Consider the following 14,763-nt stretch of genomic DNA (forward strand, 5'->3'; position numbering starts at 1 on the left):
TGCCGTCAGGGTGGCAAACATAAGAAATGACCACGTCTGCTTTACGTTCATTTTAAGGCTTAGTAAATGGTACTACCAGCTAAAGGAGGGTTATAAATTGCCTGCCCTCGGTGCCTCTCAACACAGCTGGGGCCTGCCTGCAGTAAAGGACTCAGCTTCAACTGTTCCATGGCAGAATAGCTGAGGTCCCTTCCTGGGCCTTTGCCATGGAGTGAGCTAGCGCTATCTCCCTCAGGCCTCTTGACAAGACACCATATCCGCCATGGTGTTGTGCAGTTCCACAATTGTGGTTTTTACCCTTTTTTGTGAGGGTATATGGGGCCTCTGGCATGGCCAGTGACTGTCTCTGAGGGGAGCAAGCTTTGGAAGAGAGACCAGCAGGAGAGGGCAGGGGGTGTGGGGGATTATTGGACATCCCATGTTCTGCTTGATGTAGAAGGCTGTGGTCTTCTTGTCCTCTGAGGTCGGCCACTTGGAACAAACTCTTGTTTGTTACAGGTGCGTAGAAAGCACTTTGCTCCTTCTCGTGGGGTGGGTGCATTTTGTCTTCTGCCTGCAGCATAGATTCATTGAGAGCAGGGCTGGCCTGCCCTTCTCCCTCCAAGCTCCATAGGTTTGAGGCTCGGGCTGCTGAAGCAGAAAGTGCCGTTGGAGCAGTCTGTGTGGCTTTCCTAGGAGGCTGGCAGCACCTGAGCCCTGGAGTTAGCTCTCGGAGGCCTGTAATAACAGACTAAGAAGATGTTTTTTAGGGAATTATTTTCATATGTAGCATACAGAAGGGGAAAAACCATAGGAAGGGAGTGAGGCATTGTGGGTCTGTCAGAATTCTCTGATAAGCTTGTTCAGTAAGAAGAGCTGGTTCCTTATACTCTGTCTGATTAAACTTAAGAATTACTTCATTTGGTAATTTTAGCACATGACAGCACTCCCCACCTGCTGTGTTTTCCGAGATACTGGTTAATACCCAGCTTTTTTTTGTCCCATTGGCCTGCCAAAGCCTCTGACACCTGGGGGAACCCTGCTGTGGCTCAGACATCTTCCAAAGCAGTACAATGAAGGTGCATCGTACATTTTGTCTGTGTTCTCCTTGATTGTCCTCTTGAAGGGGCTTTTCTTCTGAAACCAGGAGAATGGTCCTGAGCATTGTTTTGCTAGATTGAAACGATGTTAACAGGCCACTTGTGTAATGTGTGCGTGTGGTGGAAGACGTCCACGGCCTCAGAGAAGTGACAATGTAGACCTTTGGTGCCCTGTGTTAAAGTCATCATTTAAATTGAAATGAAATGAAATTTAGTTCCTCCATTATACTAGCTGCATTTTAATTCTCCGGGGCCACAGGCAACTCATGGCTACTGTGCTGAATGGTTCAGATTTAGAGTATCTCCACCACTGTAGAAACTTCTGTTGGACCGCCCTGGCTTAGAGCGTGTGCTGCTTTTATAAGGTGAATCATTAAGATGATGTGTTTCAGGGGCGCCTGGGTGGCTCAGTCAGTTGAGTGTCTGACTTCAGCTCAGGTCATGATCTCACAGTTTGTGAGTTCAAGCCCCGCATTGGGCTCTGTGCTGACAGCTCAGAGCCTGGAGCCTGCTTCCAATTCTGTGTCTCCCTCCCTCTGCCCTTCCCTGCTCATGCTCTCTCTCTGTCTCTCAAAAATGAATAAACGTTAAGAAAAAATTAAAAAAAAAAAAGATGTGTTTCAGGATATAAAAATTAATTGTCAGGTTAACAAAAACTTATATAGACTTCAGTAGGAAGAGAAGAATAAGATGGATATTGTTCATTATCTTTAAGGTTTGAAATTAAGATTTAGAAACGATATAGTGTTTCTGTTGGATGAGAGTTAGGGACCACGGAGGTCATGCTTCATAGCATTATGCAGCCCCAACACTGGCAGGGCAAAAACCATCAAGAGAGGTCTTGGAGAAAGCCTGGAGTCTGTCACAAAGGCACGATCCCTCCCAATGTGTAGTGTTCTGGGCACTGTCTTAGAAGGAGAAGCTGGTAGCTTGGAGAAGAGTTGACTTTATTTCAGAACACTCAGAAATCATTTTACTTTAAAATGTTTTTGTTTTTTTTTTATTTGTGTTTTTTTGTGTGTGAGAGAGAGACAGAGCGTGAGCAGGGGAGGGGCAGAGAGAGAGGAAGACACAGAATCTGAGGCAGGTTCCAGGCTCTGAGCTGTCAGCACAGAGCCCGACGCGGGGCTCACACTCACAAACCATGAGATCATGACCTGAGCCGAAGTCGGACGCCCAACTGACGGAGCCACCCAGGCGCCCCAGAAATCATTTTACTTTAGACATCATCCAGAAGACCTCGGAACTGTAAAACCTTTTGATTCTCGGTTGGCCTTGAGGGAGTGGTGGGATCGGATGGCACTGCTGCCCTCCTCAGCCTTGGCCACCTTTCTCTAAGCAGTGGGTCCAGCTTTTTGGCATGTTCACACCCTCAGCTGGATGAGAACCTCAGCCAGGCAAGCTGGGTCCTCCACACCAGGTGCACACGGGGCTCCACCGGGCCTCTCTCGACAGCTTTGCTTCTACTGGTGTGCAGCTGGACATGTGTTAGAGCACTGCTGGCGCTTGGAAGCCCCTTGTGCAGGTGGACTGGCGGCTCAGTCGGTTAACCGTCCGACTCTTGATTTCGGCTCAGATCATGGTCTTATGTTTTATGGGTTCGAGTCCCGCATGGGGCTCTGGTGCTGGCAGTACAGAGCCTGCTTGGGATTCTCCCTCCCTCTCTCTCTCTCTCTCTGTCCTCCCTTGCTCATGCTTTCTCTCTCTCTCTCCCCCCACCCCCCCAAGAAATAAATAAATAAATAAGTAAGTAAGTAAGTAAAAAGGTGCCCCTCTTTCCTAGAGCTGAGGTCAGTGTACGGAATGTGGATAAGCAGTGTTGTCCCCAAGCTTGGGCATCCCCCACCCCTTTCCCGACCCAGTCACTGAGTCTACACTGGTGTGTCCACACTGGCACATGCCTGCAGGCAACGTGTTGGGACAAGTGCAGGTTCAGGGTTCCAGGTGTGACTCTCATTTTGCATCCTACGGTATGATCTTGGGCATGTTTCTTAGACCAGGAGCCTCAGTTTTGCCTCTTTGTAAGATGCTGAGGGTGGCAGGGCACCTCTGCCTCCCCCTCCCAGGTCTGGGTATCATGGGAACGTCCGTGCCTTGGGGAGAGTACTTGTTGGTGGCTCTGCCTCCCTCAGAGGTGCAGACACAAGTTCATAAGATAGGCCACTGAAGGGGGGAGGCGGTGGGGGGGCGGCACCTGGGTGGCTCGGTTTGAGTGTCTGACTCTTGATTTCGGCACAAGTCATGATCTCACAGTTTGTGGGATCGAGCCCCACGTCGGGCTCTGTATTGAGTGTGGAGCCTGCTTGGGATTCTCTCTCCCTCTCTCTCTCTGCCCCTTCCCTGGTCACGTTCCTTTCTCTCTCAAAGATAAATAAATGAACTTAAACAAAACAAAACAAAACATGCCAGCAGGGTCTGACCTGTCACCTCCACAGCCCAGGGTGGAAATAGAGCACTGCTGACACTTGGAAGGCCCAGATGCTTCTTCTCTTTTGAAACTAGAGGGATTTCGTTGTGACCTGTTCGATCGTCGGAGATAAAGGTGGTAGGAGTTGCACTAGGGCTTCGAGGGATTCTGACTTGCTGGGTGATCTTGGAAAGTCCACAAAACATCTTACCCCTTTCTCCCTCTGTAAACTGATGAGCTGAAGTTTGGGAGCTGTTGGAAAAAGGAGCTCTTGGTTGTGTGTTTCTGTCGTGTGGGTCTCAGGCACTTCTCAGTGAGAGCCGTGGGGAGCTGCAGGCCCAGCGGGGTGGCCAGCGCTGTGGCAGGCTCTTGTCCCTCCAGTGTTGTCTCCACTCTGGGGTCTGGCCTACTCTCTGTTTGCAGGGGACTGGGAAAGCAGCATGTCCCAGAACACAGGCCTCTGCAGACGAACTTGACTGTCTTGAACATACTCTCTGAAAAACTAAAGTTCATAGCACAGAGGCCTCATCCATCATGTACAGATTTGCTGCCGCAGGGCCTGCCGTCCTGTGCTGTGCAGAGGCACGCCGACTTTGGTTTTGCGGACAGTTACGGCATCTCAAGACGCGGGGCTGCGATGTTCCCTGCATCCTACAGTGTTTATAAGGCTTTTCCCTGTGGCGATCTCCCTGGGTCTTACTGAGATGGTTTCATCAGAAAGGTTAAATGCTTGTGCACGGGTGTCAAGTGAATACGTGTGGTGTTAGGCTCTGACCCGGGTCTTCCAGCCTTGCTCTTGCTTCTGAAGACAGACGCTCACTGGTGCCCAGGCTCTGTTTACACGTGGGAGTTTGAGCTTTTGTGAGAAAACGGTGGTAAGTCTTCAACTTGGCGAGCGTCTGTGTCTTTTTTCTTGTCCGGTAAGTTGCTTAGCCTTGCCCTCAGCAGTTAATGCTTACGGTGGTACTTTTGCTAGACTTTAACACTTGTTTTAATAAAACAGCCTTGTAACTATTCATGATTTTTAAAATCAGTGTGTTTGTTTGGTCTTGATGGTCCTGTTCCCATTCCAGCGAGCCATGTCCTCCAACCGATGAGCGATTGGTTGCAGGGTAAGCCCAAGACTTCTCCGCCACCTTTCTGTCTTGATTCTTGCTGCCTTCTCTTCTTATAATTGTGCTTAACTGATTGCCCTCAGTGTTGAAAAATGACTAACGAGGCACACAGGCTCTGGCTTGGACCTCACTGCCTGATCCCCCATGAGTGCCCCTGCCCTTTCTCCACCTGGAGTTATTTAGCTATTCCACATTACCTGAGAGGCCAAGGCGAGTTTGGCTGGTACCAGGGAGACTTCTGGGACCAGGCATGCACGTAGACCTCCCCTTCTCCAGGCAGGCACCAGTGGCCCCATGAAGGTGGTAGGCAAGCAGAACAGGCTCCTCCTCTCCCTAGCCAGCCTCCAAGAGAGACCTCTGATCGTTGCTTCTTCCCTTCCTTTCTCAGAGGAGTTACAGGAGGCCTCTCTCAAGGGCTGGGTGCTAAATGTGGTCCTTGGGCTTAGATGCTGTCGTGTGTGCCCATTAGAGGCAAAAATGTTCCTGTGGAGTTTATATGGCACTTCTCCAGGAGGGTGTGGGTAAGTGGGTCCCTCTGTCCCCTTGATGGGGCATCCCCCTGGGTGTTGGAGGTGCATAGGATATCCGTGAGCCCCCCAAAACAGGAGGGGGCAGAGTTGAGTTCCCTTCTATGCTGCCTTTCCCTCCCCCCCGGCCCTTTTTCTTTTTCTCTCTTTTTTTTTTTTTGCCAAGGCAGAGAAAAAGTCCTGCTCCTGAATATTCCGGCAGAAGTAGAAGGTTTTCCCTGTTTTCCAGCTGGGCTAATTCATGTTAAGTGCTTTTATTTTTGGAAACAAATATCGTCACTTGTTTTTGTTTTACTTTGCTATTTATGTCAGTTGTGTCCCCTTCCCCTAAATCTCATGACAGACTCTGTGACTTTGGGCATGTTATGTCAGCACACACAGTACAGAAAGTATAAGCCCCTCAAGCATTTGCTAAAATCATAAATGTGTAATGTTAGGCTGCAGTGAGTGGATCCTTGTGTGGTCCAGACCAGCTCAGTCAGGCAGAGCAGCCTAACACCCTCCCACTCGCCACCCTAGAGAGGCCTCCTCGAAGGGCCACTCGGCGCAGTGTGGCTTTTAACTTCAGCAGTACATGGCTCTCCAGTTGGTTCCCTCTGTTCTGTCCTTTCTGAATTTAGAGGGGGAAGTGTTTTTTATTTGGCTCCTGGAAAGACACATTTTGGATTTGGATATTTATAAATGTGAACTGGGCCACTACTGTTTGCCTCTGAATCTCGGGACTCACCTCACAGCCAAACTTAGGTTCCTGGTTTGGTGGCTGAAGGCCAGGGCTGAGGCCTGTCTATGGCTCTTCGTGACAGAGCAGAGGTTTTTAGTGGAAATTGTGGGTATCACAAGAAAAAGCGAACCTTCTGGAATGGTAGGAAGTTGTTTTCCTATCCGTTATCACTGTCCGTGGAGGGGTAGTGTGTGTTCACATAGGGTGTGCAATGTTGGCATTGAATCAGTTACGAGAGCAGAAGTATTTGTTAGGGTTTTATCATTCTGAAGCCCTCCCTCACCGTCACTGTAACCCTCAGATGGGAGTTACAGGGCAGAGTGACCCATTTAGAGTTTTTGAAGAAAGCATGTAATCATGCCTTTGGTCTAATACTCTGGAATCTGCCGTCTCTGGTTTATTCACTCCCGAGAGCGGTATTCCTGGGAAGGAGCGACGCACGCTGGGCAGCCAAGGGCTTGGGCTGTGGGTTCCAAGTTTGCCAGAATGTTTCTGACAACATCGGTGTCAGGAGGTCCAACTGCAGTCCTGACTGTGCAAGAGGCAAGGCAGCCCGTCCTGACCAACCCCCCTGCATCTGGTTTGTGTGGATACCTGGAGGACCGTGTTGGTCCTGGAGGAAGGCTGGCAGCCACCGTGACCAGCCCCCCTTGGCAGTGCTAGGCCCGGCCTGCCTGCTGCGGAGGTGCTGCCTGTCTTGCTCTTGTCCGCGTGGTGGTTGAGCACCACAAGGTTCTTGCTCCAGGCTGGTTCCAAGTTAGCCTCTAGTGTTAGACATTGAGGCCGGCCGAGTGTAAGGAGCCCGAAGCAGCGACCCCCCCTCCCCCCTTCCTAGATCATTTTATATCAAAGTCATTTGCTCTTTCAGGGCTGAACTGCAGCAGCAGTCCACAGCAGACCTTCCCCTTTGGAGTGTTAAGGTGTTAGTTGCCTCTTCCCCCCATTGTGGTTCCTCCAGGAGAGAGACATCTGCTGCAGTCCCTGATTCACTGTAGCTCCTCAGTGAAGGTCCAGGATGCACACTGCGTGTCTGGCCTCGTTGCCCTATTCGGGACTTTAGGGGTCTCCCTGCCCAGGGGTAGAGTGTGGCCTTGGGGGACGTGGAGCCTCCTTCCCCAACACAGTGTGCCCTTCTGACCTGGATGTGAGAAATGCTTTTTCCAGGTGGAGAAGTGAGCACCGGTCTTGTCTCCCTTCTGGCTCCAGATCATATGTGGTTCATCACTGTTTCTAGAGTGCAGGCCCCTGGAGCCTGGGCTCTGAGATAAGACTCGACACTGCACCCCCCAGCAGTCTCCTCCCTGTGGTGCCTTTCCCTTATCCGGACCGCTTTGGGCAGGAAGGAACAGGGCCGCTGGTGGGGAGACACAGGGGTGCAGAAGCGTCTTGAAAAGGAGTGAGCTCTGCAGTTTTACAGAGATTGTATCCAGAGCTGCTGTCGCACTGCAGCCATTCCTCCTTTTCCATGGCATCCAGTCCTGTGTGCCCCCACATTTCTATCATATCGTTGGTTCTGCATATTTTGCCTATCTTAGAAGTTTCATCCCTAGTAAGAACTCAGATGAGGAAACAGCCAGACAGCCGTGCTGTGAGGAAGGTAATTAACACACTGTAGTTAGTGTTGTCCCCTCGCCCTTCACACACCTGGGGATGGGAGGTCCTGGGGGTTGTGGGGTGCAGCCTGGCAAACCTGGGCCAGTTGGGGGAACCCCCCAGTACGTCTGTGAGCCTCAGTGAGTGGCTTCTCAGGGCAGTGCCAGCTCCAGCTGTTGTCCTCCCTTTAAAAGCAAACTGCAACTCGTTTCTGTCCTGAATTTCATAGAGCATGCCGAGAAATGACAGCATGTGCCTTCAGCCTATGCTTCTCATGCCTTTTACCTTGTAATTCTGGTGATTTTATGTCCCTGATCTTGGGGATTGCTTCAAAAGGGAAACTGATAGAAATCTCCAAGTCAGCAGTGGGGGTTGACCACTCCACGCACGAAGCTGCCATGTCCTGAGACCTTTCCTCTCTGAGGGCAGGTGGGTGTGGTGCTGTGACGCTTTGTTTACTTATTTCCACTCTACCCTTTTATAATTTTAAGGTTTTCGGATGTCATTCTGGCAACAATTTTGGCAACCAAGTCTGAAATGTGTGGCCAAAAATTTGAACTGAAGATTGATAACGTGCGGTTTGTTGGGCACCCGACACTGCTGCAGCATGCTCTGGGGCAGGTATGGCCCTCCCCGGGCAGGTAGGGTTCTCCCTGGGCAGGTATGGCCCTCCCCGGGCAGGTAGGGTTCTCCCCGGGCAGGTATCGCCCTCCCCGGACAGCTAGGGTTCTCCCTGTGCAGGTGTGGCTCTCCCCGGGCAGGTAGGGTTCTCCCTGGGCAGGTATCGCCCTCCCCGGACAGGTAGGGTTCTCCCTGGGCAGGTGTGGCCCTCCCCGGGCAGCTAGGGTTCTCCCTGGGCAGGTATGGCCCTTCCTGGGCAGGTATGGCCCTCCCCGGACAGGTATGGCCTTCCCAGGCAGGTATGGCCCTTCCTGGGCAGGTAAGGTTCTCCCCGGGCAGACATGGCCCACACTGTTTCTGAGGCCCTTGGGGAGCCTGTGGCCCACGCTGGCTCCGGTGAAGGCAGCCTTTGTGCGGCAGACCTGACCTGGTGCTTGCTGTCCGCTGCACACTCTCACAGGCCTCCTGTGGTTTCAGTTCTTGCCCCGTTCAGGGTCTCTCCTGAATGTGGCCTTCCCTTTTATATCTCAGATGTCTGTTTCTAAAGTGGTGCAAGTATTTTTTCTTACTGTTGGATGATACCATAGCAAATGTTATTAGTTTAGTTCTTTCTCTTGTGCTCAACCCTCTATGTGCATTCTGTGATGAATGAAATGGTACAGTACTGAGGGGTTTTAACAAGATCCAATGTACCATCACCCAAGGGAATTTGCACACCAGAACCTGCCAGTCAGTCCTTTGCACTCAGGCAGAATCAGGTCTTTGATAAGACAGTGTAAGCTTTAGCTCCATTTATATGACCCAGAAATTGCAGTCCTCAAATCTTTTCCATGAATCAGCCCATGGAAGGAGCTTCTGAGGCAGTTGGGGGTGCCGGGATGTGGGGCCATGCATCAGGCCCCACGGGTGGCATCCTTCCTCTTTACCGAGGCCCCTGGAGACAGGGCCCAGTCCCCACTGATGACCTGTGAGTGACAGAGGGGAGATCTGACAGCTTGTCAGGAGTTATACCCTACAGAACTGGAGTGGCAAGCAGGGATGAAGAGCCCATTTGGGATGACCCAGGGAGATGTGCACTCCCTCCCCTCCCCCGCCCGAACTCCTATGCCCCCTGGTGGCAACACTGGTATTCACCTTGGTGTTTGTGAACTGGGCTGGCTGGCTGGATGACAGAGCGGCAGCTTGGTCTTTGCTGGCTCTGAGCATTCTCTTGTCCCTTAATTGTCCTGAGTGGTTGCCATACCGGGCCGAGACAGCCTGGGAGGACCCAGGTTGACACTGGAAACACCACTGAGTGACGGAGAGTCTTGGCAGAGAACACCCCATTTGCTTGAGCCTCTCCCCACCTTGTCTCGTGTGGACACCTCAGCTCACCTCCACTGACTGGGGTGGTCTTGTCACTTTGGGTCATAGCACTGAGCTTCCCACTCTTGTCTCAACTGTGTCTCAGTCTGTCTCTGCTGCCAGTGCTTGCCTCTACAGGGCTGCTGATCACTTCTCCAAGACCCTAGGGCTCTGTTTTTCTCAGGGTTGGGTATATTCTGGAACCTTTTCCCATGCCTGAAGAATAGCACTAAACAAGATATTTCTTGGAACATGGTAACTCTCATTCATTAGAATTACGTTTCTTCTACAGGTCTCAAAAACAGATCCATCTCCAAAGAGGGAAGCTCCCACCATGATTCTTTTTAATGTGGTGTTTGCCCTGAGGGTGAGTGAGTGTGCAGATGGCTGAAGAGCACAGGTGGGTAGATCAGGGAGGAGGGTCAGGGGAGAGTAGCAGCAGCTCGCTTCTGGTGAGTGGTTGGCTCCGAACTCAGACTGCTGAGCTGACCCAGCTACTGCCAAGCTCCTCCTGAGCTGCTGGAAGAGTTTACCCTTAGTATGCCTCCCCCCTTTTTTTTTCTGGATAAAATACACATAACAAAAATTTACCATTTTGACCATTTTAAAGTGTGGTTTGGTGGCATCTAGTAACCACGTTTTGTAACCACTGTCAGTTCCATCACGTTTTCATTGCCCTAAAGGAGAACACTTATATCTCATTTTCCCTCCTCTCTCAGCCCCTAGAAACCACCAGTTTACTTTCTGTCTGTGGATTTACCTATTCTGCATTTTCATATAAATTGGGTCCTATAATACGTGACCTTTGGTATCTGGCTTCTTTCACTTAGCATAATGATTTTTTTTTTTTAAATTTTTTTTTTAACGTTTATTTATTTTTGAGACAGAGAGAGACAGAGCATGAACGGGGGAGGGGCAGAGAGAGAGGGAGACACAGAATCGGAAACAGGCTCCAGGCTCTGAGCCATCAGCCCAGAGCCCGACGCGGGGCTCGAACTCACGGACCGCGAGATTGTGACCTGGCTGAAGTCGGACGCTTAACCGACTGCGCCACCCAGGTGCCCCTTAGCATAATGATTTTGAGGTTCACCCATGTGGTACCATGTATCAGGACTTTCTTCCTTTTTTTTTTTTTTTTTAATTTTTTTTTAACGTTTATTTATTTTTGAGACAGAGACAGAGCATGAACGGGGAAGGGTCAGAGAGAGGGAGACACAGAATCTGAAACAGGCTCCAGGCTCTGAGCTGTCAGCACAGAGCCCGATGCAGGGCTCGAACTCACGGACCGCGAGATCATGACCTGAGCCGAAGTCGGCCGCTTAACCGACTGAGCCACCCAGGCGCCCCAGGACTTTCTTCCTTTTTATGGCCAAATCGTATGGTGTTATATGGATGAACCACAGTTTATCCATCCATCTGTTGATGAATGTTTATGTTGTCTCTGCTTTTTAGCCATTAAGAACAATATATGTTCAGGGTGCCTGGGTGGCTCAGTTGATAAGCATCTGACTTCAGCTCAGGTCATGATCTCATGGTCTGTGAATTTGAGCCCCGCATTGGACTTTCTGTTGTCAGCACAGAGCCCACTTCATATCCTCTGTCCCTCTCTCTGCACCTTCCCTGCTCGTTCTCTCTCTTTTTCTCTTTCTTTCTCTCTCTCTGTGTCTCTCAAATAAGTAAATAAAAGAATAATATATGTTCAACAATACAATATTGTGAACAGTGCTGTTATAGACATTTGTATCCAAATGTTTGCCTGGACACGTTTTCATTTCTCCTCGGTATACCGTGCACACCTGGGAGTGGGATTCCAGGGTCATATGATAGCCTTTGGAGGAAGCACCAGACTGTTTTCCACCGGGGTGGTCCTGTTTTACATCCCACCAGCAATGTGTGAGCATTCCAACTTCTCGACCTCCTCACCAACATTGTTATTTTCCTTTTTTTTTTTTTTTTTAATTTTTTTTTTCAACGTTTATTTATTTTTGGGACAGAGAGAGACAGAGCATGAACGGGGGAGGGGCAGAGAGAGAGGGAGACACAGAATCGGAAACAGGCTCCAGGCTCTGAGCCATCAGCCCAGAGTCCGACGCGGGGCTGGAACTCACGGACCGCGAGATCGTGACCTGGTTGAAGTCGGACGCTTAACCGGCTGCGCCACCCAGGCGCCCCATTTTCCTTTATGTGTATATATGTTTGTGTGTGTGTGTGTGTGTATATATATATATATACGTATATATATGTATATATATATGTATGTATATGTTTATGTATATATATTTGTATATAAGCTGATAGTTTCTTTAAAAAAATTGTTTTTAATGTTTATTTATTTTTGAGAGAGAAAGCACGAGCAGGGTAGGGGCAGAGAGCGAGGGAGACACAGAATCTGAAGCAGGCTCCAGGCTCTGAGCTGTCAGCACAGAGCCCGATGCGGGGCTCGAACTCACAGACTGCGAGATCATGACCTGAGCCGAAGTCAGACGCTCAACCGACTGAGCCACCCAGGCACCCCTTTAATTAACGTTTTAGTAAACATCTTCAGTTTACCAAGATCACCTTTTCAGAGGTCCATCTATAACTTCACGTGTAACATAAGAACCTTACAACAGTATTCACACGTTTCTCCTCTCTGCTCTCTGTGCTACCTTGTCCTGCGTTTTACTTTGCCTGTATCGTAAACCCCGCAGGACACTGGCATTAACTGTTGAGAGACATACGTAGTAAGAGAGAGAACCTCGTGTTCACCCATGCAGTCGCTATTTGCGCTGCTCATCCGCTTCCGGATCCACATTTCCATTTGCCGTCATCTTCCTTCCGCCCGCAAGACTACACTTCTTGCCGTGGCGGTCTGCTGGTGAGGAGTTCCTTCACCATTTGTGAGTCCTCGTCTGGCACTTGTGCGGGGGCTGGTGGACCCTGTGATGAGGACATCTCATCACAAGATGCGGGACCTTTCCTCTAGTCCTTGTGTGCTGCCCCCAGCTCGCCTCTCGTACAGGTGAGCTTGCGCTCAGGTAACCATCCTGTGCAGCTTCTTGCTTCGCTCCCTTCTTTCTACCTTCCCGTCTTCCTTTGGCCCATGTAGTCGCTTCCCCTTTGCAGAGTGGATGGGGAGAAGGAAAGGGGAAGGCCTGAGACCGCTGGTCTTGTGCATTAGTGCGTCTCCTCGCCCTGCTGGTGCCTCCTTAACCTGCTGTTCTTTGGCTTCACTGTGATGGAGGGAGGGATGGCCAGTCAGCTCACCCAAGCGGTCAGCTTCACCTGAACAGAAGAACCTAGAAGTTCTTCCCAACTGAGTCCCTGGGCTGTGGTGTTTGGGTTTCCTCCCCTGCCAGGGTACAGCTCCTGACGTGGGAGCTCGAACCCGTGAACCGTGAGATCATAACCTGAGCCAAAGTCAGATGCTCAACTGACGGAGCCCCCCAGGCGCCCCGAAACTGATAGTTTCTTAAGGCAGTTGCCAGTGCTGTCTGAAGTTGTGTCAGAGGAAATTTCTTTTCAATAAAGCCGTCAAAATATAAGGGATCCAAATAAGCATAAAAAGTATTTCCGGGTAGAAACTGGCTAATATTATGAAAGGACTTTGAATTACCTAGAAAATTTATTTATATTTAGTAACTGTTAGATAACGGCATTCCTCTGAAATATCTCACTGTCAGTTTTCACCAAAATATTCAGTAGTTCTTTCTGCCTGGGCCCGTGTAATCTGCATGATGGCTTTTTACAGAAGTGTCCCAGACCAAAGTGACTGGATCTCAGTGACAAAGAAAACAGGAAACTTTCAGAGTGGCAGAAATGAGGCTGAGCAGAGAGGGCACCTGTAGAATTGGGTATCATTCTAAGTCTCAAGGTGCTTTTTAATGTGGAGAGTTTTTGTGTGTGTGGCCCATACCACATTCACTGCACGAATGGCTCAAAACCAAAATAATGTCAGAGAAAAGCTCCTTTATAATGGAGCTTAATTAAAAAAATCTTTTTGTTAACATTTATTTATTATTGAGAAACAGAGACAGGGCATGAGCATGGGAGGGGCAGAGAGAGGGGAGACACGGAATCTGAAGCAGGCTCCAGGCTCTGAGCTGTCTGCCCAGAACCTGATGCGGGGCTCGAACCCACAAACCATGAGATCATGACCTGAGCCGAAGTCGACACTTAACCGGCTGAGCCACCCAGGCATCCCGGAGCTTAATTTTTTAAACAGGCCTTCTGGGGCGCCTGGGTGGCTCAGTTGGTTAAGCATCCGACTTTGGCTCAGGTCATGATTTCACCACTTGTGAGTTTGAGCCCTGCATGGGGCTCTGCGCTGACAGCTCAGAGCCTGGAGCCTGCTTCAGATTCTGTGTCTCCCTCTCACTCTGCCCCTCCCCCACTTGCACTGTCTCCCTGTCTGTCTCTCTCTCTCTCTCTCCAAAATAAAACACTAAAAAAAGAAAAAAAAAACCCTGCATGTTAAGACAAAATGATTGCTTAACAGTGGCTGTCCCTGAGGTGTGAGGTGCTAAGAGGAGACTTTCATTTTTATAGTTTTGGCATTTTCGCAGTGTAAGTAGTACAAGGGTCTGCCTTGCGAAATGACATAATGCAGACATCCAGAGAGAGAATTCAAGTAAGAAACCAAAGACCAAAAATCCTGGCGAATGCTCTGCACATGTCAGTACCGGCAGCCTCTGTGAGATGGGTGGTGAGAAGCAGCCACGGCCCCGCCCTGGACATGGGCAGGCGGGCCCTCTTCTTTGGGGAACAGCCCGTGATAGCAGAATGTGTGACACCCTTGGATATAGCAGTCAAGAAAACAAGCCGGTTTTAAAGTTGTGTGAAGGCTTTTGTAATAAAAATGAGGCCGGAGGTTCATTCTGATGTCCAGGAGTTGGGGAACGGTTCGACAAAGTGGCGATTATTTTCCTGGCAATGCTGGGCTGTTAGAGTCGAGGAGTAGGGGAGGCCAGAGCCTGGAGGAGTAGAGAGGACTGCTGCCGGGTAGAAGCACCAGGAAACGAGGTGGTGCAGGGCTTCATGTAGCCTAGGCCATGATGTCGAAGAATGGGAGGAAATTTCAGTAACGTAAAGGTTTGGTATTTTAGGGTAGACAGGTTTTTTTCCTCCTTTTTAGTAGTCTTATAAAAACGTATACTTTTGTTTTTTACTTTGAAAAGTTTTAAACAAACCCCAGATCAGTGACAGTAGTTTGATAACCCTCTTACACCCGTCTCTGATGTCCCACAGCCGTCCCACGGCCACCCTGGCTTCTTTACCCCACCTGTCGCTCATGCGTTTCAAGTCCTAGACCTCATGTCTTTTCACTTCTATGTACTTCGGACAACATCACTGTCAAGTACGGACATTTATTTTATGA

General features: G+C 49.9%; 1 protein-coding gene across 6 annotated transcripts in view; it reads left to right on the forward strand.

Annotated features, from left to right (window-relative positions):
• The window catches only part of NPRL3 (NPR3 like, GATOR1 complex subunit), a 43,059-nt gene that overhangs the window by 6,099 nt on the left and 22,197 nt on the right, over positions 1-14,763 (forward strand). For 3 of the 6 annotated variants that reach the window (XR_006708242.1, XM_045461163.1, XM_045461165.1), the window contains exons 3-5: positions 4,560-4,598; positions 7,934-8,063; positions 9,700-9,774. Coding sequence is in view for 5 of the 6 variants with exons in the window: in XM_045461163.1 (XP_045317119.1) it covers positions 4,560-4,598; positions 7,934-8,063; positions 9,700-9,774 (244 nt within the window). In the remaining variant the exon portion in view is untranslated. The remainder of the gene's footprint in view (positions 1-4,559; positions 4,599-7,933; positions 8,064-9,699; positions 9,775-14,763) is intronic. The other 3 variants (XM_045461164.1, XM_045461167.1, XM_045461168.1) reach the window with 2 other exon arrangements.

The sequence above is a fragment of the Leopardus geoffroyi genome, chromosome E3, assembly GCF_018350155.1.
Source record: "Leopardus geoffroyi isolate Oge1 chromosome E3, O.geoffroyi_Oge1_pat1.0, whole genome shotgun sequence".
Classification (NCBI taxonomy): domain Eukaryota; kingdom Metazoa; phylum Chordata; class Mammalia; order Carnivora; family Felidae; genus Leopardus; species Leopardus geoffroyi.